Raw genomic sequence first — 15,283 nt, 5'->3', positions numbered from 1 at the left:
ACCCCCATGTCCAAATCCAGTGGGCATCTGCCATCTCTCTACGCCCCTCACCCAGTGACTCCTTTCTACCAACGGGCACATTATTTCTCCCGGAGTCTTTATGACTCTTCTTTTCCCTGCAGCTGGACAGTCTTCTAGTATCGCCTCCCACGGCCCAGGCATGACGTGGGTGATCCTGGATCTAGGACAGCTGGGAGCTCTGCTCCACAGCAAACCCCTTTAGGTGCACATGCTCCTCCTTCATACTTTACCTCTGGGGCGCAACAGGCCGGACAGTGGAGCGATTGCATGCTGTAAAATGCGGCCCCGTTTGCAGCAGGTAGGCCTAGCTGATGCTCTGGCCAAGATTCTGAGACCATAGTTAAGGACATGGTAGAAATACAAAACCAGAAGAATTGCCATTCGTAGTGCTCAGTACAAAGCACAGGTCGGTTCCATTCTACCTTATGCTGTCCTAGTGCAAACCAAGGGCAGGGCCTGAAATTCAGTCAGTGCTCAGTTAACCTACAAAAGCCAGAGTCCAAGCCAGTGGTGGCAAAACTAAGAATCAAGCCGATTTAAACAGAATGATCCATGTATGACTGAAATGTGGGGTAGAGGGAGAGACTGAAAAAGGCAGTTTGAGCCCCTCCGCTACTCCACACCACTGAGCATCTGCCTCTCCCTCATCCCAGGAAAAGTCTGGAAAGTGTCCTCTGAAGAGAGTAAAATAATCTTTGCATTGGAAGTCTTTAAATTTATTTAATGGGGGAATATCTTTTACTCACAAGTGGAATATTAGATGAATGCATGACTAGTTAATACTAAATATAGAAACTACCAGCCACTCCACTCTACACCTGCGCTCCCAGAACCCTTACCTTCCAGTCAGGAGTCTGGAAGATGCTTCCCTGGAAAATGAAACAGTACCAGGGAAAGACTTTCTTCCCTTCAGCAAGTTTTAAGTCCTTAAGTCTGATTTCTAGAAAATACCAGAGACTGAAGGAAAGAAACGCTATGCTGTTAGAAAACCCCCAGGGTCAGAGTACTAAGGTAACAGCTTATGTGACTATACGGACAGCCACTCGCCAATGAGAAATCACGTTTAAAACACTCAAGTCTGACTTTTCTGCCGTCAGATGGATGCATCACAGGGGCGGTGACAGAGAGGCCTTACTCTAACTGTGCACAAGCCCAGGGTGAAGCCCGCTCCAGGCCGCCGGGTTGGGCTCGATGAAGAACGAAACGGTCAGTGTGCCAAGGGGTGTGAGCCAAGGCTCAGGAACGGCTGCATCAAGTTTACAGAAGTAATTTTTCAAGCCCCTAACGCAGTAGTTTTGAGAAATTTTTCAAGTCTCTATTAGCCAACGCCAGAATTTCCAGTGCGTCTAAGGATGTGCGCGTCCCGGCCGTGGCTAGAGCCCCAGGCTGCGGCACCACCGAACGTGCGGCCGTTCTTCCTGCCCGTCACTCCTCCAGTTCTTCGGTCTCCATCGTGCCACCGTCACGATCACAATTTTTGAATAGTTCTCTACTTCTTACTTCTTAAAAAAACTGGCCATTTTCTAAGCCCTTTTCTAATCTATCACTTTCTTCATGCCCCTCTTAACTTCTTCCTATATTTATGTAATTTTCTAGAGTCTCCCAAGTGGATCTGAGTCATACCCACCTCCTGGCCTCCCCCTTAGTGGGTTTTCTCACTTATATCATCTCAGCCCACAATCCAATCCCACGTCTTATTTACAGTCTTATAAAAACGTCACTTGCTCATAGTTTTGTTCTCTGCTTACTCTGTCCCCCTGCCCCCTACTCGATAATCTGTCTGGTTTGAAATCCTAAGGCCGTCACAGCTAGAAGCATACAACACATTACATAATTATTGTTGTTCCTTCTAATGTGTCTGTCTGTTTCTGCCTTGGGGAAAGGACTGGGTCTTCTAGGTTTAACATGAGGTAAAGACGTGTAATAAAATGAGTAGGTACCCAGATTCTAAAGTTGGACCAATTGGAAGCCATTTCATTTGTGTGTCCTTGGGCAATGTATTTCACCTCTATGAATCTCACTTTCTTTAACAATAAAATGGACAATACAATAATCAAAATGTCCTGAAAATAAAAATGAGAAAACATAAATTCATCATAGTGTAGAACATAGTAAGCTTTTGTCAAAGTTTACCATGTTAGGCCTTGTATTAATAATAAAATAGCAGTTAAAGAAAATGAGAAAACAGCATTCAGTGACAATTTAGAAAAGATAATTTACTATTTACTTTTTTAAAAAAAAAAACACACAGCTATTTCAAATCTATATGTGGGACAGAGAATGTACTAAAGTAGTCGACTACTTGTTTATAAATACTGCAGGGCCAGCTATGACCCCCATTTTCACAGGGCCCATTACAAACAAGCTAAAAACCTACAACGAAAAAATGTGACATGGGTGGAACTAAAAAATAGCCTATATAAAAATGCTCAATTTAATCCTCAGAAAAATATTTTAGTGTCTGAGAAAACTCTTGAAGAAAGAATTGGGAGTGAAAATGAAGTAAATAAAAAGGTTTCATTTTAAAACAATTGAAGATGTATCACAATTTACATGAACTGAAATTAAACTAAATCAAGATTCAGTTCAAGTACAAAAGATAATCAGGGTCCAAAATTCAATTTTGTGACTCTGCCTTTACAGCTATTTGAACATACACTATTTCTGTTCTGTGGACACCTTTGGCAGTGACACCTGTAGATTGTGAGAATGTTGGGCTGTTTAGCTTTTGCAAAGCATGAAACGTGTCTCTTTTGCGATGAGGTATCACTCTGTGGAGCTGTGAATTCTCTTCGAACACCCCAGCTGCAGAAGTTCTTTACCCTTCCATCTTCCTAACTTCATTTCCCTTCTTTCCCAGTCTGAACTCAGTTATTTCAATATGTATTTTCTAGCAGTTTCAATTTTCTCATCCCAATTTCTTTTTATCACATACACACAATGTATAATTCTTTCGTGTATATTATTGTCATTACATTCAAACATATCTAGTTGCTGTTTCAGTAGCAAAAGATATCACTAATTTTGATGATACATAAATCACTACAACTAAAATTATGTAGCTACAGAAATCAACCATTCAGAGAGCTCTGATACAGATAATATGATTTACCAATTTCTTTGTAAAAGTAATATGTTCGTATGATATACAGAGAAGGTTCCTGAAGTAAGAGGGTATAGAGTGGATTCCAAAATTATTCCTTGACAGTTTATAAGAAACTGCCATATTTATTTACCCAAATCTCTAGAACGACACACCTAGAAATTTCTAATTTTATATTATTTGCTTTGTCCCTACCACTTGTATTTTAGCACCTGCCATTCAAAGAATCTTGAGATTTTATTAATGTTTCTAACCATTTTAAGTGCTACACATCACTCTCCACAGAATTACCTTGTGAAGTCTGTCATCTCCATCATGATCACACACATCTTCTTGGCCAGAACAATAATATCATTGCTTGTATCATCCCATATTTCAATCTCAGCATCCAGCTTACTCTTTACTTTCTTGAAATCAGCAACTTGCTCAGCAATCTTTTCCTTCTCTGCCTCAGGCAGTTGAGTCATCTTAGCCTAAAACGTGATAATTAGATTTGTAATTATTCCACTATGTCAAAAAGCATTTTAGGAAGAAGTGGTCATTACAGATCAGATCGTTCATAAAATTTTTTCATTTAAAAACAAATGTGGCCTTTGTGATATGTTAAAGAAGAGTAACTTTTACTGCTGCTGGCATATGGCAGAGCATGCAAATGAAGACACAGCTCACGTAGGTTTGAAATCAATCATATGCAAGCATATTAACTAAATTATAAGCTACTAATACATTAAACTAGCCCCAAAATAGAAATTAATTTTCTCTTTCTTGGTCACTGGTCACTATTATCTCCATTTTCATAAAATTGTTTTTATACTTTGAAATAATAGTAGCTGTAGATAGAGTCAATTGGGCCTATTTATTTATTTATTTATTTATTATAGTCTTTATCTCAGAGATAATAAAAAATCCATGACTCTGGATCTAATGAATAATTCTGAAGTGTACACTGGTATATCATGGACAATTATTCACTATCATAATAAAATTAAAATTATTCAAGAGGTGATCTCAGTGTATTCCTAGTTCTGTTCCTTGGAATGCCACTGATTTCCAATACAACTTTGAAGAAGTCATTTAACCAACTTTTGAATTTTCCCAGGCACAAAATAATATAGTGGCAGCTGCTACCCACCAGCCATGCAGGAAACAGGCTCAATTATTGGGTAACATTGAGACTGACCCTGTCGTGAACAGAAATCTCATCAACTGCACTAGATTTCCTTAATAACATCTCAATTTACATGGTGATTTACAACTGGCAGACATTTACTTTTGACAAGATAAGGCCAAAAGCTGGGCAATAGTTTACAAAACTAAAAGTTCTAGTAAATTTTGACTCTTTCTCACAGAAGGAATGACAACAATAAAGCATTAAATTGCTGACTAACACCTTTACTGAAGATTCTTCGTGCTTCTGTGAATGATTTATTGTATGCTATCAATCAATTTCAATCATTATGAAAATTTCAAAATAGCACTTAAGGGAATACTTATAACTTGGGAATTCTGGATGAAAGTTCCTTATTGGATTATTTTGTGCAGGTTAAGAAAAGAAACTGAGGTACAGGTTTTAGATCAATCGAGTAAGTGGATTCTCTAATGTTATGTATGACTGCCTGGCTATATGTCTCATTCCTGCTCAAATCTATAGAGTAGGACTCACATATAAACATCTATCAAAGGTTTTCTGAATCACTGCCATTTCAATGATATTATATTGTATGTCAAGTGATTTTGGTATTTGTTACAAAAGACAATGAAAATAGATAACGTTTATATATGCCAGACACTTTTCTAGGCACCTTACATATATTTAAACTTTAATCTTCATAGCAACCCTAATAATAGTATATCATTATCCTAATTTTATGGATTATGAAACTGAGTCTCCAAAGGGTAAGTTATCTTCTCAAGATTATAGTGTTAGTATATACTGTGCTCATGGATTGGAAGAATTAATATTATTGTTAAAATGCCCATACTACCCAAAGCAATCTATAGATTCAATGCACTCTCTATCAAAATACCAACTGAATTTTTCACAGAACCAGAACAAATATCCTTAATTTATATAGAACCACAGAAGAACCCAAATAGTCAAAGCAATCTTGAGAAAGAAGAACAAAGCTGGAAGTATATACTCCCTGACTTCAAACTATATTACAAAGCTACAGTAATACAATGTGGTACTTGTGAGAGCCTAGAAACAAACCCAAGCTTGTATGGTCAATTAACCTATGACAAAGGAGTCGAGAATATACAATGCAGAAAAGACAGTCTCTTCAGTGAATAGTGTCAGGAACATTGGCAGATACATGCAAAAAAATTAAACAAACCACTTTCTTATACTATATATATAAATAAACTCAAAATGGATTAAAGACTTAAATGTAAGACCTAAAACCATAAACCTCCTAGAAGAAAACATAAGTTGTAAATTACTTAACATCAGTCTTAACAATAGTCTTGGATATGTCTCTGCAGGTAAGGGTAACAAAGGGAAAAATAAACTAAAGGGATTTCATCAGACTAAAAGCTTTTGCTCAGTAAAAAACCATCAACAAAAGAAAAAGAAAACCTACCAAATGGGAGGCAGTGTTTGCAAATGATATATCCAATAGGGGATTAATATCCAAAATATATAAAGAGCTTATACAACTCAAATTAAAACACACACAAACAATCCAATTTAACAATGGGCACACATAGTAAATGTTTATAGCCGTTAACAAAATAGTCAAGAGATGGGCAGGCTTGTGGGATCAAAATTTTGTATGACTGATTTTGCACTTTCTTTGTCACCTACATTTATACATTTCCAAGCTTTAACCTCTACAGGATAGAAATTAATTTCTCCAATAAATTTTTTCTACTTTCAAACTCAATTCTTCATTATTTCTCTGAGACTATATTAATAGCACACATGATCTTTTCATCTTTGTTTTATCTACTTTTTTATTTCATTATGCTTATTACTACTACTTAAAATAGTGATATGATTACATTATTTTTTAACTTAAAACTTTCAATGATTTTCACTACTTCTTAAAACATACAAAGACAAGAACAAAGTGATATAATAGGAAAAATGCAAAAATTGTTGTCATACAGACTTCCATTCAAACTCCAGTTCTGCCAAGTACTCGCTGTGTAGCAAGTAAGTTAACCACCTTAAACTCCACGTGTCACATGTTAAAAGATGATAAAACTTTTTAGGGGTTTTCTGACAATTATAGTTAGGTCTGTAAACAATTATACCTAGAATAGTCAAAGCAATCTTGAGAAAGAAGAACAAAGAATGCAAGGTGTCCCAAAAAATATATATATACACACTTTAACAGCTGATAGCTCAATTTTGCAAATGTGTGTATACATATTTTGGTACACTCTATATATTACGGACTTAGTAAATGGTACTTATGATTAGTGTACATAAATTATTTAGCCTAGCCTCCAAGACTTTTCACAATATTGTGGGGAAGGACATTAAAAATATTCACTAAGCTTTATATGCCACATATGAGTGAAATCACATGGTTCTTGAGTTTTAGTGAAGGGTAGAAGGGGTCCAATGTATGGTGACAGAAAGAGATTTGACTTTGGGTGATGGGCACACGATGCCATACACAGATGATGTAGCATAGAATTGTACACTTGAAACCTATATAATTTTATTAACCAAATCACCCAATAGATTTACTAAAAAAATATTCACCTAGCTAACTCACAGAGCTTAGGCAGAGACCAAGTAAAATATTATGAGTAAATACATTTCATGAGCAATAAACCACATAGAAATATAAGGTCATTATAATCATTTCATTCTCAGAAGTTCTGAAATCCAAATTGCTTATTTTTCAGATATGGAAACTGAGTCTCAGGAAAGAGAAATGATTTGGAAAATATTATACAGTTGGTTGGTGGCAGATTTGGTACTCAAGCCCATTTGTTACTATAGTAGTTCTCTCTTCCCACAAAATTGTTCTTTTTTACTCAGCTATAACTTTTTCATGGAAATTTAAGCAATCATGTGCCTTACTTTCCCTATCCATAAACCTGGATGAAACATAGAAATAGGATTTTATTAATAAGTAAGCCACAATTATGCTTTTTAATTTTATAAATATTAGGAAATTCCTAATCAATTAATATTACTCATATCAGCAGGTAGCTAAACTCGGCATTCAGAATCAAATGCATGGCGTATGCATACTGAATAAATATTTCTAAAGGAAGAATTCTTGTTCTTACCTCTGGTGTCAACTGAATTTAATAGTAGCATTTATGTGTGTTTTTAATAAGCCCAGAGGCATTTGGGAAATAATGTTTTTAATATGTCAAAAATATAAATAGTAGAACATTTTGCTGGAGTTTAGAAAATCTGAAGTGCTGCGGGCAGAAATTCAACTTAATTACAATTTGGAGAACAAATTCACAAAAAAGGTTTGCATGTTGATATTTTAAGCATATTTAAAAAAAAAAAAAAAAGCATACTAAATTGTCATTCCAAACACATTCCTGAAAATTCATTAAAAAGTTTTCCATAATATTTTTAAATGATATTCAGGACTTGCAACTGGACTTTGCTTTAAGGAGTGATATATGTTTCTACATTCTTATGCATAGTCCTTTAAATCAAATTTATAAGCATATTAGCTTTTAAAAGCTCTGTTTCCTCTTTTGCCAAAAAATAACAGTAAAAGCCTCATGGGCTTATATTCACAGATCCTTATTAGGTATGCAACTGTCTCATTTATTATAAAACTTTATAGGCTTCAGGGGCTGGGTCTAAACACAGAATTAGCTAGTAAATCATCAGGCTTCCTTGATTATTTAGCTTCTAATGGCAATAGTAATGTAATTATAATTAACATTGTTCATACTTCCCATATGCCAGTCACTTTGCTAAACACTTTTGAAAAATTATCCCATTTAAATAATACTCTTCTGAGGTAGATATTAATATTCACCTTCCACAACCATGAAAATGAAGCCTGTAGAAGATATATGCACATCTCCTATAAATGAAGACGGCCTTGGCCGATATTTTTTCCTTACATCATACCCCCTTGTTTATGGTTGCATTTCAATATAATTTTTAGCATTAAGGTTAATCTAAATCTTCAAAAGAAGAGCCATATAATATTTGTGAACCCAATATGTGTCCCTCTAGAAAAAAATAAAGACTAAAAGGCATTTGGGAGACAACTGGAAAATTTTGAATATAGACCGGATATTAGGTAAAATTAGGAAGTGATTGTTAAATTTCTCCAGTGTAATGACAAAATTGTGGTTGTGTAAGAGACTTATTTTAGGAGACACTTGCTGAAATATTGAGGCATAAAATTTTATAATGTTGCAAATTACTTTGAAGTGGTTCAGAAAAAAAAAAAGCCAATATGGCTCTAGTGTTATGTTAAAATTGCTATTAGGTCATGGAATATGGGTATACTTTGCACTAGTGTTTAAATTTTCCTGTGCATTTTTTTCCAAAAAAAAAAAGAAAACAGATAATATTTTCTATGTTCTTGTTTTGTGGAGGAATAAGGGATTTTAGAAACCAGATAATCTATTCTCTTATGCCAAAATACCGATCTGTTTTTAACAGCCCTGACCAATAATGCTTCAGCTTCCCCTTTGGACATACTTGAAGGCCCAGGGCTGGATCATCTGGGACAAAGAGATAAAATCATTCATGAAAATTTAACTGGTTAAAAACTAAAAGGGTATATGAGATTCATGAACAGCAAAAGTAATTCTTACATAATAGATGTGTGTGGTTATAGACTCAGAGGAAACAAGTTCATTTAATATCTTAGAACGTATTCTAATGATTGAAATTTAGTAAGTGCGGGGGTAGCATACGTCTTTCTCTAAAAAGAAAGGTTCTGAACTCAAAGGTGGTGATCTTCATGGAGCCTCAAAAAATGATGCTGGTAAGAGGAGGTATAAAAAAACTGACATGAGTATCCCAATCCTTTTGAAGATGTAAGCATAGCATGGCCATATCTTTTTTGTACTATACATTTTAGCCATATGATTAACACAAATCCTTTAAAATCTTTCCTCTGGTTCCTTTCTCACTAAAACAGGTGGGTTATTATAAGTTAAAATAGTCAAAATAGACTATCTCCAAAGAGAACATTCTTTAACTTGTATGCATATTTTGATCTAAATAGTAATAGATATGTATATATATGTACATTTTTAATCTCAATGTTGCAAAGTTTTAGACTAATTTAAATTTAAGTCCATTGTGTTTTCTTTAGATCCTCATTGCAGGTTGTTTAAATACTTTTGTCTTTTGATCCTGCCAAGGCTGACAAGATAGAAATCCTCATGTTTTTAAAGTAGCTACACATAACAAAGGAAAATTCAATAAATAAATATTATAAAGGCTGTGAGAATAGCAAACAGCTCTAGAAGCTGATTCATTTTTATTCACAATAATGCCTTTAGGATTTGACTCAGAGCCTAGTAACTTTTACTTTGCATACAATTTAAGTAAGTTTGGTTACCTGAAATCCATGCCCTAGTTTATAGTAAATTCAAAGTAGACAGGAGGTGTGCTAGTCTGAGTCCCAAGGAAGAAAAAATAAGTTCTATCAAAAAGGACACAGAAAGCTCAGATAACTGGGGGCCTTTCAATTTACAAATAAGCTTCTCTGCTCATGTCAGGACACCTCTATTAATGTATTACAGCACAGTGCAATTATGTTTGGTCATAATACTGACAGTGATCACCTGCAACATCATCACCCAGCATTGACTGATTTTCTGCTGATAGTGGAGTGTTATGGCACCATTTCTGCTTTCAAGGGACATTCTAGAATATACCTTATTTGAGCTCTTCAAAAGTATCAAGGTCATGAAAGACAAGAGAAGGTAACTGTCATAGTTTATAGTAGACTAGAAGATGTCACAACTAAATACAATGTTGAACCCTGGCTTTTATCCTAAAACAAACAAAAAAAAACCTTAGTGCAAACATTGATGAAGTCTGTAGTTTAGTTATAATACCAATGCTCCTTTCTTAGGTTTTAAAAAAAATTTTATTTTTAAATTTAATTATAGTTAGAATACAATCTTATATTAGTTTCAGGTGTACAACATAGTGATTCAACATTTTTGTATCTTACACTGTGATCACCCCACTAATTCTAGTAATTGTCTGTCACCTTGCAAACTTACCACAATATTATTGACTATTTTCCCCTTCCCCTTTTCACCCATCCCCCCACCCATTCCCTTCTGGTTCCTTTGGTCTTTGTTTCTCTGAGTCTGTTTTCGTTTGTTTGGTTTGGTTTGTTCTGGTTTTAGATTGTACATGGAAGTGAAGCCTTATGTTTGTTTTGTCTTTCTCTGCCTAATTTCACTTAACATAATACCCTCTAGATCCATCCATATTGTTGTCAATGGCAAGATTTCATTCTTTTTTTTCTTTTGCTGCGTAATATTCCAATGTCTATATGTACAACATCTTCTTTATCTATTCAGCTATTGATGGGCACCTAGGTTGCTTCTGTATCTTGGATACTGTAAATGATGTTGCATGAACTTAGTCTCTTCAACAAGTAGAGCTGGGAAAACTGGACAGATAAATGCAAAACAAACACACACCCCCACTAAAAAACACACACCCTAAAAAAACCTTACACCAAATACAAAAATAAACTCAAAATGGGTTAAAGACTTAAATGTAAGGACTGAAAGCATAAAGCTCCTAGAAGAAAGCATAGCAAGTAAACTATATGATATTAGTCCATCAATATCTTTGGATATGTTCCTTTGAGAGAGGGAAACAAAAACAAAATAAATGGGACTACATCAAACTAAAAAGCTTCTGCACAGCAAAGGAAACCTTCAATCAAACAAAAAGGCAACCCAATGGATAAGAGGATATATTTGTAAATGATATATCCAATAAGGGGTTGATATCCAAGACATATAAGAAATTCATAGAACTCAAAACAAAAAAAAATAAACAATCTGATCAAAAATGAGCAGAGGATATAAAAACATTTCTTAGTTTTGAGAAACAGATCTTAGTTTTGCAATATGTCAACATTAGGAGAAACTGAGTGGAGGGTTTATGGGAACTCTGCTGTAGTTGCAACTTTTCTGTAATTCTAAAAATAATTCAAAATGAAAAATATACATCTCAATTATCAAACCTACTTCAGCAGTCACACAATGATTTATCTCCTAGTGGTCACCTTCCTTTTAGTCCCACCTTACCTTGCCCTTTTCTCTCATAGGTGTTCTACAAGAAAATACTGTGTATTTTTAAGCTAACTTTTTAAGTTTTATCTGATAGGCATTCACCCATCAGAGCCTCACCTCCCGTCACTGTGTAATTTATTTTTCTGAAGATAGAGTTTTCCTAAAAGAAAGTCTGAAACTATTAAAATACTTATTTCTCCTTGATAGAGATCTTTTTAGTGAGGAGGTAAAAAGGAGTGAGGGCAAAAATAAACAAGAAATCATTATCCAAGAGTATAGATATTCACCAAAGAGAATATGAATGTTCACTTATAAACTGAGAAGCTATAAAAGTCTACTACTTTTGGAAAACAACATCCTTTATTTCATTTTTTTTTAATCCTTGCTACGATATATTCACTGACTCTTAGAGAGGGGAGAGGGAGAGAGAGAAAAGGAGAGAGAAACACTGATGTGAGAAAGACTGATCGGGGCGGTCGACTCTGCAGCCTAGTTGTGCGCCCTGACCGGGAACCAAACCCGAAACCCTTTAGGGCGCGGGGCAGCGCTTCAGCCCACTGAGCCACCGGCCAGGGGGACAACACCCTTTCCTAAAGGAACCTTTGCCACATCTTAAAGCTGGAATAGTGACGAGCAACCTTTGATTTAGGATGCTTAAGTGCGTTTTTATACCACAATGAAATAGGATGTCCAGACTGTGCTCGCTAAGGGGAACTCCAGGCGTGTGCGGCACCTGGACAAACCACCTGTCCCTCGATTTACCCCCTCCTCTGGGTATGTTTTCCTAATTACCGCTGCAACTTGGCTTCACTGGAGGGCCAGAGGGTCTCTAAGACTTCCTATCTATCATCTTGTTGTGTGGACAAGTAAAATAAGTTTTACCTACCTATGCACAACTGATATGAGATTGAATTATATATATAACAACATTCAATAAAATGTTAGAGATTAAAATGGCAGTCAGATATAGAGTAATATAGTCCTGATAAAGAGGCATCTAAAATCTGGGTTCATTTATCCTTCCTAGGTATTTCTTACCCTCTTTATTGTGGAAATCATTTCAGTATTTATTACTGACCACTCAGGCACTCACTGGACTTTATTGTGTCCCAAATATAACCACAGGTGACCGAGTCCCAGAGAAAGGTTTTTCTATTCCAGATTTTGAGCACCCGCTGACTGACATTAGGAATGGTGGTGAGTCTTCAGAAGAGACTAAATGTATTTTCAAAATGTAGCCTTACAGGCTCCAAAAGTGTGCCCTGTCCAAATGTTTCATAAAACACTTTCATACAAGACCATTCCTGCAAGAATCCACCTCCCACTAGGGTGGTCTTGGTTTTCGATGCTCTTGCTGCCTGCAGTGCTCTGAAACTTACCAGAAACAGAATATGACTTCTGGAGATTCTGGATTACCCATAAAAACGCAGGCATACTTACTAAATACATGTTTCCTAAATAAAAGGTTTTGTCAGTAACATACATTATATATAATATTATATATAATAAATAATTCAGTTTTGGAATTAAGAAAAAGAATAGTATTTTTAGGGAAAAACTCATCTTGATGTACATTACATATTTCTATTTTCTTGAAGCCTCCTGAAGTGAAAGATTAATTTATTAAATCTCCAAGTAAATTATGAACTATTTTCCCTGAGATAGGATCCTATAATTAAAAAATAAAATGTTTGTGACAATTTATAAAACACAAATTTCAAAGGTACATTTCAGTTTTATGTATCTATTACCTATCCATCTACTTATATATTTACTTGTGTATTTACATATTTAAGATAATGTATAACAACCCAACCACACTTGGGTCTTATGGAACAGAACACTGGGATACTAGTTAGGAATTGGTCCCCGGAGGCCAAGATTTTCTGGAGTCTCCTGACAAGATAAGAATCATCAAGTAAGTAGACTTCAGCAGAAGTGATAAAGCCTTCCGGGCGCTGTCATGAAAATTTACAAAGTGCCCGGCCGGGCGTGGCTCAGCGGTTGAGCATCGACCTCGGATCCAGGAGATCAGGGTTCGATTCCTGGTCAGGGCACATGCCCGGGTTGCGGGCTGCAGACGATCAATGACTCTCTCATCATTGATGTTTCTCTCTCTCTCTCTGCCCCCCTCCTTTCTTCTCTCTGAACTTAATAAAGATATGTTTAAAAAAAAAAAAAGAGAGAGAGAATTTACAAAGTGAGGCAGTATGTGAAAATCTAGAAGAGAGGAACTTACAGAAGAATCCCACCAAACAGTTCCTCTTTTAGATTACATCTTATAATATTTCAAAAAGAACACCGCCCAAAATGAGTTTAAAAGATTTCCCAAACATGACAAAATAGGATATCCATTTCAAAACTTTAAGGTTATACTTTTATTCAGTGTTATTAACAAAATGATGGTTAGTGAGAAATAAATCATGGGGGAAATTAATTAGGGAGGGGCAGGTAGACAAAAAGAGGAAATGTGACATGATAGAGGAAACACCGAGGTGAATCTCCCATTAACGTGAGGCCTCCTTTGGGCATCATTTTAACCTCAGCATGAGTTTTCCATGTAAGAAACTGAGAATTGCTGTTTGCTGGTATAATTTAATCAGTTGCCATTCAATCCCTTAGATGAATCCAGTTCTCAAAGCAGAATTGAATTGCGCCTGGAATAGATTACAGCACATTTGTGTAATAATAGTGAAGTATTTTAAATAACTTGTTTTATTGATAGCATAATATTATTGTTTGCATTTTCTTGCTTAATTTTTTAAAATTTTATGATTAAGAAAAATAAAAGGAAAGAGAATATGGGAGAGTATTCCCAGAAATTCACCATGTTGGGATGTTATTTTGTCAATTTAAACAGTTCCAAAAAGAACCTAAGTTTAAGTGCTAAAAATCACTAGTTTATTTTTATGTATTTATGCTTACCATTGCTCTGCCTGTACTATTCCTAATTCTCTAAGCAAATGTCGAAGGCTTGATGTATCTACTTCTTTCTGTACTACACTGTCTGATCTCAAAGAACTCTCCCCTCTATGTGCAATGCAGGTAATTCAATTCCTTTTTTAATGCAGTTCCAAAAATATTATTTTACATGGATACGTAAACTAAAACCTGGTGCAACTGCTGCCTGAGATTCAAAACTCGTACAACTCCTTTGTTGCTGCAATAGTGGAAACACAGGGTTAACAGTGCCCCCCCCATCCATATGCATAACCCAAATCCATATGGTCAGAACACACAACAAAATTAAATAAACCAAACAGAATTCCTCCTGTCTCCTGAATGTGAATTTGGAGAGGCAAACATCTGGATTAGGAAGGCACTTAGCAGCACACTAGGCCTTTCCAAGTAAAATCCCACTCAGGCACTAGAAATGAGACACTCCGCTCAAGAGGCGGCATCTGACACGTGAGCCTAACTTAGCACTGAGGCAGGATATAGATGGAGCTGTGCCTACGGATCAGCACAAACAGAAAATAAAATCAAGGTCTCAATGAGGTAAGCTTCCAAAGGGAACATTCCAGGATGTTTGGAAGAACCTTTCAGGGAGATATATACCGTTCCGACCGCAGCAGCCTCAATACCAGCAGCTCACAAACAAACTTCTATAGTAATTAGAAACATTTTCAAAGTGAAAGAGAGGATAGGATGCTTCTGCAAAGGTACTGAAGCATGGGTTCGCACAGACCTGTAAAACTAAAATAAAGTAGGAAAAAGAACATATGCTGCAGATTATTCTATTTTACCAACCAAGGCCATAAAACGCACACACAAATGCGCACGTACACACACACACAAACGCACGCATTCAAAACCAACGAACAAACAAAAAGGTGCCGGTGTACTTCATCACAAAACAACTGATCATCTACTATCACTATTATTTTATTTTTTTAAAAGAGCTATTTTAGCATAAAAGTAATTACGAAGGACCCA

General features: G+C 35.7%; 1 protein-coding gene across 2 annotated transcripts in view; it reads right to left on the bottom strand.

Annotated features, from left to right (window-relative positions):
- The window catches only part of CTNNA3 (catenin alpha 3), a 1,199,527-nt gene that overhangs the window by 81,632 nt on the left and 1,102,612 nt on the right, over nucleotides 1–15,283 (bottom strand). For both annotated transcript variants that reach the window (XM_081158218.1, XM_081158219.1), the window contains exon 15: nucleotides 3,416–3,597. In XM_081158218.1, the coding sequence (XP_081014344.1) occupies nucleotides 3,416–3,597 (182 nt within the window). The remainder of the gene's footprint in view (nucleotides 1–3,415; nucleotides 3,598–15,283) is intronic.

The sequence above is a fragment of the Miniopterus schreibersii genome (assembly GCF_964146895.1).
Source record: "Miniopterus schreibersii genome assembly, chromosome: 14".
Lineage (NCBI taxonomy): Eukaryota > Metazoa > Chordata > Mammalia > Chiroptera > Miniopteridae > Miniopterus > Miniopterus schreibersii.
This window is presented reverse-complemented; position numbering and strand designations above follow the sequence as displayed.